The following is an 11,546-nucleotide window of genomic DNA, read 5'->3' on the forward strand; positions in this document are numbered from 1 at the left end:
ATGGTGAATTTTTGTAGTGGTTTTGATTGTCCTAGCTCAAGTAACGTTAGGGAAGACTTGTCATTTCACAAGTTAGTATAAAGTGTTATTGAATTTACACATTGATAATTTCAAACAAATCTACATTTATTATTTTGATATTTAAGGTTTCCTCTTAAAGAGAAAGAGAGGCTTCAAAAATGGGTACATGTTGTTCGAAGAAAAGACTTTAAGTCTTCTTCCAGCTCAACATTATGCAGTTTACATTTAAAAGAAACTGACTTCTATTCAGCTGTTGTAAGTGGAAAACAAATGTCAAAAAAATCTGCAGTACCATTTGTATTTAATTTCCCAAATTATTTAATCCCAAAAATAAAAGAAAGAAGAATTCTGCAACGAGAAGTAAGTAAATATACATACTAAAACAAGTATTAATATATATTGTTTATATTATAACATGGCCATTATGTATTAGGAATTTTGTTCTCTTAAGTTAAATTGTTATTTAAATGTATTTTAAAGGACACAACCACAACAACAGCCGTTCATAATACTGAAAATATTGAGGAAAATAATATATCTACCTGTGAAACAGATACCAAGTTTGTAGACATTGGCATACAGACTAAATTAACTGGGGAAGAGTTAGACAGAACATTACAAGATTTACATTGAGACAAGATGATTTTGCAACAGAAATTAATGAGAAGAGACAAGCGAGTAAGTAGTATACGTGAAATGTTAAATTTATTAAAAAATAATCACTTAATTGGAGATACTGTTGAAGATATTTTCAACACTTTTTTATTATAATTTATTTTGTTAATTTGTGGTGAATGCTTTTTTTTTATTATGCTTTAATGGTTGTATGAATGCTTTTATATTATGTAATAAATCAACCATCATATTTCACAATAGTTTCATTAATAGTTAATTATTTTGCTAGTTTATTTTAAATAAAATATTTTTACTAATTTATAGTTTTATTATCATTACAGAAAATATCTAGTTGAAGTCAACTTTACATAGTTACCAAGTTACCAGAAGTTAAGTTAAGAAAGTAGTAAGTACAATTTAAGGTAAGTAGTAGATACAGCTCCAGGTAAGTAGTGTAAGTAACTTATCTTTCAATTATGAATAATACTATAAATAATATGTTTTTATTTTAATAGATATTATTTTACTACATTTAGTGATTTATTTTATGTAAAATGTAGAAGTCCACAAGAAAAGTATGTTTCATTACTTGTTATATTATAAATTATTTATATTCTGTTAAAATAATAAAAAAAATTTTGTGGAAGTTAAAAAATAAATAAGAAGATACAAGTTCAAAGAATTAAACTAAAATAATATCGAGGTAAATTCATATTAGATGCGTCATTACGTCTTTGTGCAAGACAAAGATAGTAACACCATTAGTATGTCCCATCTCGTTCTAACATTCTCACTCGGGCAACACTGCTTGGTGAGCATTCCAGCAGTCAGTGGCTGGGACAGATTTCCCGATTTTGACAGCGGTAGTGATAAGCTTTTGGCCGAAATGATAAGAGTGGTTGTTTTTTGGTATAACAGCGGTTACACAGTGACCAACTTGAGGTGGTGTTGCATAGCAAGTCGAGAGATGCTAGATTTTCAAGAAGAAAAATTCGATAAGTATCGTTACGGAATAGTTACGTACCACCTCGTCTCGAAGTCCGAGTCCGATACGGGTCGGTACGAATCGCTTGTATACTGCATGTGTAACGTCCTGTATCCCTACGGTTGAAGTATTGGAAATTGTACCGTATTCGTAATCTGATGGAATGTTAGCAACGTGTATCCCTCTAAGTTACGGAATTATAAAAACGGAAACAACCAAACCACGCAATGACCAATGTTATTCTTATTATTTTTGTGTGATAATAATGATATGATTTATTTAAGTGATAACGCATGTCACGCCCTCCTAGAGAGCGTGTTCAAGGCCACAGTCACCAGATTTTGCCATTACACACAGTTACTATGCCCTGATTCCAGTTATCATATAGTTCAATGTGTGTAGCTTACTCATAGCAATAATTAATGTGTAGCGCTCCAAGCGGAAATATTCCATATAATAAATGTTTTATCTAAACATTTTTATCAGTGATGATAATCAATTCATATTTCATAATATTATTAAAATAAACAGTAAATATTATAGTATTTCAACTTATTGTGTTTAATAAATATGAAATTGGATAATCTACATTGGTGTCAGTTACATTTTAATGAGATATTTTAATTTTTACCAGGTATTATGACATTTTTACTGCAATATAATAAATAATATATTTATAATATAGATGTCAATCTATATTATATTATATTATATTGTAATTTGAAATTCCACAATATTGTGGTGTATATTATGTATATAACTGTTATGCATCCGTGCATAACATTTTAATTATTTTATATCTATAGTTATGCATAATTGATCAATAATAGTATTCCTGTTGTAAATTATTATATATTAGAAGTATTACTATGTCTATGTAACATTAATGTTATATAAAATAATGTAAATTTGTTTATTAAGACAAAGCGGACATAGGCACTTAACAGTAATATAACGGTTATATTTCTGGCAGATATTAATACGTAACTGTTACTAAGCTTATATTACAAAGTTATGTTGCGGTTACATATATGTTATTTTATGTACTGTTAGGGAAAGAACACAGCAAGTCATTTTAAATAATAATATAACAAGTTTAAAAGTTCACAGTTTAACACTTTACACTAGTACAAGCTACAATAATATTATAAATACGAATACCGATTCACAATTAATAACAAATATTATGATCTCCAAAATATTCACACATTCAAATACATAAAAAGGCGGTAAAATATATTAATATATCCATGGCTAAATAACTAAGTATGATCGCAACTTTGTGATACGCAAGTGTCGTGGCCGCCACACTGGCAGTGCATATTATCACTTCGATTTATTTATTAACAAAACAATCCAAAATTATTAATTCTATGGATAAGTAAATCTAAAAATCACTGCCAACTGGGATTCTTTTCCGTGCTAAATCAATACATTGCCTATTAGTACGTGCGCCGCCCATAACTAAAATGCGTCTCAATGCGATCATACCTAGTTATTTAGCCTTAGATCATATACTATGGATAGAGCTACTGCAATATAAACGTGTACTAGAAGTTGAATACAACATTATTAAGGTGACCGATATAAATTGCGCATGCGCATCTATTGCGCATGCGTAATCATTATAGTAAAAATATGATATGTGATTAGTTATTACGTATATTTTACTGTTTACGTGAAATGTGAATTTGTCCACGGTTAATATTCAATATTAAAATACAATATGCATAAATATTAATAAGTACAATAAATTTTATACAATAAAGTAATTAAAAACATTTCATCTTATTCACCATAATAAATGTAATTATGGGTATAGTGGTCATAACTCATAGTGGCTATTGGTTTTTAAATAAAATTAATTTAGTATATTTTCTTCTTATATTTTTTCTAGTTGTTACCTGGTTGTGCTGTTTTACATAGTGATGCATCCTTAAAGTTATGTAATGTTCTATAATAAGCTTTATTAGTTGAGTCCTATGATTGTCAAATATATCCTGGGTAAGAATATGGTTAAGCATTATTTGAGTGTTGAAAATGGATGAATTCATACCTATTTCATTCATTGATTTGATGCAAAGTTTTTGTTTTAGGTTTTTATCTTTCAACAAAATGTTTGTTTGAAGTCTAAATATATTCTGCTGTTAGACATATTTTGTGAACATCAGCAGATGCTTTCGTTAGCTTACCTTTTGTTTTAATTTCTAATAATATTGATGTATCTACATCATCATTCGATGTTAAATGTGAATCATATATGTCGCAAAGAATTTTTTTACTCTTGATTTTTTTCACAATAAAGCCAGAAGTATATTTTACAATATCTACTACATATTCTTCTAGTATTGGTAATCTTTCATAATAATCATGGTCAAATTCATTGAATAAACAGATCTTTTCATTTTCATCACAATGTATGTCGCAAATTGCATCTGCATCTTTTCTAGAACTAGTGCCAACAAATAAGATGCTGGCACAATCAAGTGGAGAACAATTGCCAAACTCCGATCCTTTTATTTCATGCCGTACAAGTAGACGTTTGTATGCTGTCTGGAATTGAATTGCATTGGGATTGTTATTATATCCTCCATGGCTTCTCATAGCGCTAAAAAATACTTCTATGTGATCCTGACTTAATTTGTAACTTAGTAAGTAAGTCATACCATAACGTTTAGCCAAATGAAACAAATTAATAAGATTAGAAATACATATAATGAAGCCTAAAAATCCAGTTTTTCTTTGACTTTTTAACAGACTTTCACCGTCAAGTTCATGGATTTTTCTCCCATACTTAAGTTGTTCAACATACAATTTGAATTTCTCCAAAAACGATTTTATTTTGGGTAAAGTATTATCGTTGATTTGTAATGTAGTAATTCCCTTTTGCTAATTTGTTTCGACAATTTGTAATATCAAAGGCATCATTAAAAATTTCACAAAACTCAGAAGTAGCCTTTGTTCCCTTTAAAACGTTTAGTTGTTCGCAAAACTTCAAACTTAAACCGACACTTGAGCTCAAAGTTTGCGCAGCTAAACGAACATTCATCTTGTTCTCGTAATATCTAATATGATTTTCTTTAAATTTATTTGCAGCATGCAGACCTTTGGATTCTTGAACTTCCTGTAATTGTATTATATGGCTCCATTGTATCTCTTCATTTTTGTCATTGATAAGAATTTTTTTGTCGCCAAAAACAATGTTTTAATAAATTGGCTCTTTCGCTACCAGAAAAACTATGAACCAAAAAATACCCTATTGGGACCTTCCAATGACCGTTTAAGCATACTGCTAAAAACACTAGAGCATTAGTAGCTTCTTGAACATTATCCTGGTCATTTTCAATATTGCCAGTTCCCAAATCAACACAACCATATAATTTACCATTAAAATCTTCGTATTGCCATCTCATCAATAGTAATATTCCATGCCACTGGTTGTTTACTATCTTTAACATGTAATTCAATTGCTTGGAAAGCTTCGCTAGTAAAACCAGGGTTACCATTGACTACTGTATACCATTTTCTTAGTGTTGCAGGGTGTGGTAATAAATTATTAAACATTTTACGAACATATGCATAAGCCTTTGATGAATAAAATTGTAACGTCAATGCAAAACTAGGTATTGCTGGCCAGTATTTGGCGTTTCTAGATTTCAAACTTCTACTCAATGTTTTTTTAATTGAATCATTTGTTGTATTCTAAAACCCAAAATCGAATATAATATATATGTATGAAACATTTAGTTAAAAATATTACACATTTAAAAAACAGTAATAACTAATAATATATATTTTATTGACATTCTACATAATATTTCATACAATAATCATTACCTATAAAAATAAAAATGGTGGCGTAGCCAGGATTATTGAGGTGGGTTAAGTATAAATTAAACTAAGTTTTTCAAAGTTTTCACATATAAATAATACATTAAATGTATTATCTATAAATTTTATTAGGACTTAAAGTTAACACATCTCATTAACATTTAACATAATCTTACATTTTAATGGTTATAAATAAATAATAATTGTTATTATAATATGGTTAAGCAAAAACACAATGAACACATCTAATTAACATTTACCATAACAAAATACAAATGGAGTATTAAATATATATACTCAACACAAAACAATACACAGACTAAAAATATGTTTAGTGTCTACCAAAATTGTATCGTGTGCTTCTTCCGTTATCAGATTTTTACTCTTCAAATGTGCAAATAAATCAGCCATTGATAAAAGTTTTTTTTTTAGTCGATTAACTTTTTGGTTCAAAACTTTAATTCTTTTGCGACTTCTAAGAATTTTTAACTTAGCGTTGTTAAAATGAACTTTGGCTCTTCGGGGAGTACATAAGTCAGGAGATGTTATATCACCAATATAATGCGTCCTTCGTTTTCGTTTGGGAGTAATTGTATAAGAATCTTCAGTCATTTCTGTATTGAACGCTTCACAACTGGATACTTGAGCATTGCACACTTCAGTACTGGAAACTTCGATATTAGTTGAAGTTGAAGCGTCTTGATCATCAAGTTGTACTTTCATTGAATTGGCACTTGACAAATTACAAAATGATCTGAATAAAAAATGTGTTTTACGAATTATGTAATTATTAATTTTAAATAAAAACTAATGATAAATACCCAGATTCAAAAAAACTTTTTGTTCTATTTGATAGTTTAGTTGGTATTGGACCAGGTTTCAAGGATCTTCTTACTGTACCAGATTTAAAACAATTTTCTTCAAAGTGAAGTGAACAAAGTTTTAAGTTGTGTTTGAAATCCTCTTCTCGAATGCCACAAGCAGTGAGCCACAATTTTATAAATTTTAGTGTCACTAGGAAATCTAATAAATATAAAACAGTGACATATTATTTGTACAAGTGTAAGAAATTTTTAAAAATAATTTACTTAGGTAGGTACTAATTGTTGATTTAACTATTATTTAAATACTTACGAGTGTAAAGAGATGCCTGGATGCATAACTGGAGTTTTAAGGCAAAACCTACAAGCATTCTTGTTTTTATTACTCATTTTAAAATAAATAATAATTTAGTATAGTCCGGTTTAAACTTAAAATTTAAATTAAAAAAAAACAACAAGAAATTTGTTTTTTATTATCACTGTCAAAATCAGAGGTGATTACGGCCTACGGGTAAACTATGCGCCGTGCTCGACTGCGTAAAATATACATTGCGCGCATGCGCATTCGCCACAATTCACCATAAATAATATGTTGGCTTCAAATATTTAGCCAGTATCTCTATCCATAGTATATGATCTAAGTATTTAGCCATGAATATATTTATCGCCATCTTATATCCTAATAATATGTAATATAGTTTAAAATTAATTCTAAATTTCGACACATGGGAGCTAGTAGTTAATTATAACAGCTGTTTTCTTTAGTAACTTTGTAAGTTAATCTGAAAGCAGTTTAGTGTATGGCGATGTGTAACCTGTATATCTTTAATCGTGAGTATAGGAAGGGTCTTCAATTCAAATTCTTTAATTCAAATATTAATGTTTAGACACCGCCCCTCGCCCCATCATAATAGACCGCCTAACTTTTATAAAACTATTTAACTTAAAATCTGTTAATACCACAAATTTAATTAATGCTTAAATTCATTTAAAAAAACATAACATTATATCTTTCTATAATATATATTTTTAAATAGTCAATCTAGTAGTATACATTTAATTCTCTTGCAGCGCTAGTATACCTTTACACTCTTGGAAAGTAGGTTTTGGATCATAATTCATAGATAATATATACTATCTATGGTGAGCATTCCAGTTATCATATAGTTCAATGGCTACCACAGATATATAAACATATGTTATATTATAAACGTATGTTTATATATCTGTGATGGCTACACATGAAAGTGAAGATCAAAAGGTATATGATTGCCAGTTTAAGTTGATAGTATAAAAAAATTATTGTACAATAAAACGATTCGGGCATCGAGAGGCATCGAGCCTTAAATCATATACACTGGATAGAGCTATAGCGTATATCACGCTTAGTCCGTGTTTGAAGCAGACCTGTTCATGCCCGAAGTACTTATTGCGCATGCGTGAGAAATGAAATTGATCGCGTGGGAAGGGGAAGGAACAATAATAAGTTATAGTGATAAGGACGATCAGGTACTGAATGTTTAGATCATATCCTTTGCTCATGCGCAGTGATGACTTCGGGCACGAACAGCTATGCTTCAAGATTTTAAACCATAGCTCTATCCAGTGTATATGATCTAAGCATCGAGCAGTTCGGCCTCGTGATAAGAAATATCTCATGGAATAGACGCATAAACCGGGGCCGAACAAAAATGCAGGAATACCAATGTTGAAATATAAAAACTCCTAGTCCATTCCAAATTTATTTCCCAAATTTATGTATTTTCAAATTCAAATATTATTGTATAATTACTGTACAATTCAAATATTATGGTATTATTATTGTGCCATAAGGAAATTTAAAAATATTGGACTTACGAAATGTTTTAATCCTCTTAACGAGCTACATAAGTTGTATAATAATTTTGGTTTGTCAAAAACCTGGTATTAAAAGAATTAAAAATTTGAATAACTACATTTTTGAAGAATAAATAACGAATTACAATAGAAAATTCCGAAATGTAAAAAGATCTTGGTCACCCGCTGTAAATATTGGCAGTTATTAAACATTTGATAAATTTGAGGCCCTGCTGGAATATTCCAGCGTGGGCCTATTAAAAAAATTGGATTTAAGGTAACCAAAAAAAATATTTATACTATTAAGTACAACATTTTTTAAATACTTACTACTAGTGATGTTTTTAAATTAGTTATGACTACGTTGTATGTTAATTTGGTTTTCATACACATCTGGAGCTCCAACAATGTGTGTCATGATTCTGTAAATGATAATGAGCTTTATAATTAATGACAATATAATGATTAATTACTAAAAAATTACAAAAGTGCAAATTGCTTAAAAATTCCACACGAGTATACAATTATTAAAATATAAATGACTAGTAAATTTAATTTTAACTAATCTAGAACAATGAGTTGCTCAACACCATCAAGTGTTGCATATAGTCATAAATATTAAAATTATATGAAACTGCACTTGTATACTTGGCTTATGTTAAATTTATAGATTACAAAAAATAAATATTTAATGAAGGCCAATAGGATCACAAACTTTTTATCCATTAAGGCACATCGGAGCCACCCAACCATACTCACCTGCAATTATAACCTGAATGTCCAAAAATAGGGTGTTTGTGACACAACTGTTGAACCTGTATAACACAGAACTCATAATAATTTAGATTTCCTATTTACCTATTGTTAAATAAAGTATTGACTGTTGACAAACAATGTGAGCATATGAACTTCTTTAAATACCAATGACAATACAATACTGTAATAAAAACACATGATCCAAGTTATATATGCTTCCCATAACATTAAGATGCAACAATTAATGTTGAATACGGTTTAATGTGTTCAATTATATGTTTAACAACAATTATTTGTAAATTTGTAATATTTGTTGTTTTAATGGCAGTTTCAAGAACATACATACATTATTTTTAAGTTAGGTTCACTGATTTGAAACCCCCAACAAACAGGCTTAATTGATAAAATCCAAAGAATTTTTATTAGAATGATTAATTAATTAATTAATAAATTTGTGTGGTTTACATACTGACAAAGTCAAGAACCGAGGTAAAATATCCCATCTAGGAAGAAGGCGTGATTAAATTGACTGTTTTTTTTTATATAAGCTATTCAATGGTACTGTCAACTGTCCTAAGCTCTCGAGTCTTATCGATTTTAGAGCACCCTCAGTTAATACTAGAAATAATTACCTATTTCATATTACACCGAGTAATCCCAATTTTTCTTCCCCATAGTCCCATCAGTAGAATTGTACATTATTGTAACAATAATCTATCCGACTTTGATTTCTTTTTCAATGTTAATTATTGTAAGTTGAAAAAAATGTTACTTTGTTTTTAGTTTATTCTATTATGCTAATTGAAAACATACTTTTACTAGCTTTTTACTTATTCTCATTATCATACTGTACTCTCTACCCTCGCGAGCAGTACTTTTAATAAATAAATTAATAAAATAAAATTAGAGTCAGTTGTTAATTCTTTAGAATTTACAAACCATAAAAGTTAAAAATTGCATTTAGTTGCTTAAAATCGAAATATATTTTATGTATAAGGCACATTTAAAAGTTACATGATACAGACACAAAAGTAATGTATAAATTATTATAAAACTAAGATTTTATATATCTATTAAAAAAATTATACAGCTAAAATAAAAAATATAATTATGTATTTATATTATTCATTTTAAGTTTTTCATTAAATCCAAGCGAAAAAAAAACATTCAAGTATAATTAAATAAACAAAATATAACTTTGAGGTACAAAGAACTAAAAAAACACTAAAAAATACATTGTTCTTTCAATTAAATGTAATGGTTCAGATTATTCAGTGAATCATTTGATCATAAGAATCATAAGTGAATTTGTTAATTTACTTGTCGTTCCCCAAGACAAGTTCATTTAATTGAATCATTAATCAAATCTACAATGAGTTGTTTCTTATCATAATTATCCAAAATTAAATTAATTTGCTTAGTTCAAGTTCATACACTAATAAAAGACATAAGTTTGTAATCTAGGTTTAAATGCAAAATAATAATTTGTAAAAATGCAAATATCCAGTATTCAAGAAGTCACAATTATCATTTTTTCGTTTTTAAACATGAAATTTGAATTTAAATAATGCAAACAAATTATTTTGTTGACACATAAAAAGCAATAAATAAAAATCATCTACATATCTATTATATATGGAGTTAAGTAAAAATAAATAATATTAGTCTCAATAATCTTCATAACCAGTATCATTAATTTTTTTATTTTAACCAAAAAACTATGTTTAGAAATCAAAGATTAAGACATTTATCAATAGAGTAATATGGATAACTGTGTTGGATAATAAATTAATATTATCTTCTGATTGTGAATCCAATAGAGACTGACATTCTACACCCACAAATACTTCACCAACAGGTAATAAATTTGGAATGTCTTCAAAGTCAAAGCAGCTAATATTCTCCATTAATGATGGTTTCACAAAGTTTTGACAAATTATTTTCATTAAATGACAGGTCAAATGTCTATGAATCATTATTTCTCTAATTTGAAAAAAGGCTTTAATGTATTCAAATAGTTTAAAGAATATTTAAAAAATAAAAAATAGCATTTTGTGTATGGGTTTAAAAGCTCATCTAATATTGTCTGTGCAGATTTTAATTTATCCTCATACAGGGTAATTCTAAATATTAAATGAGACTTGGCCAACATTCTAATATCCTGACCACACATTGGTGCATTGCTAACCAAAGAGATTTGGCAAACTTTAAAATTGGTTTTCGTTTGTTATCAAAAAATTCTTGAATTTCAACTAATTAATTGTTCAACCGTTCTGGAAAGATTTATATTTATCATCTGACAACCACTACGGTTGAAATTGTTTTTTTCTGTACACTGGAGATTCTTTTTTTGAAAGTTCGTTTTTCATCGCTCGTTTTTTGGGGTGTACCAAATTCTTCATTTGGATTGTCTGTATTAAAATAATCACTCATAGCTATAATTTAGATATTGAGAATTACTAATTAGTTATTTAGGATTCCCGGAAATTAAACTTAAATTAAGGAAATAATTAAATACAAAACAATATAGCTATAAGTAACCACAGTCCACAGTTTATTTTATAAGTAACCTCGAGACACGACTGTTGACTGTCGAGTATTAGCATTTATTACCGGATTTTTTTTTTTAACATATTTAAATTTGTATTAAAATTATATTTTTATATTTATATTATATTTTA

At 28.3% G+C, this 11,546-nt stretch overlaps 1 protein-coding gene across 1 annotated transcript; it reads left to right on the forward strand.

The window, feature by feature from the left end:
- On the forward strand, window positions 1-684 carry LOC111027149 (THAP domain-containing protein 2-like). Its single transcript, XM_022305376.1, has 3 exons — window positions 1-71; window positions 147-381; window positions 502-684. The coding sequence occupies exons 1-3, from the start codon at window positions 1-3 to the stop codon at window positions 652-654; spliced, it is 459 nt and encodes a 152-aa protein (XP_022161068.1). The 3' UTR covers window positions 655-684.
- Window positions 685-11,546: the final 10,862 nt, after the last annotated feature.

The sequence above is a fragment of the Myzus persicae genome, unplaced genomic scaffold (assembly GCF_001856785.1).
Source record: "Myzus persicae strain clone G006 unplaced genomic scaffold, MPER_G0061.0, whole genome shotgun sequence".
Lineage (NCBI taxonomy): Eukaryota > Metazoa > Arthropoda > Insecta > Hemiptera > Aphididae > Myzus > Myzus persicae.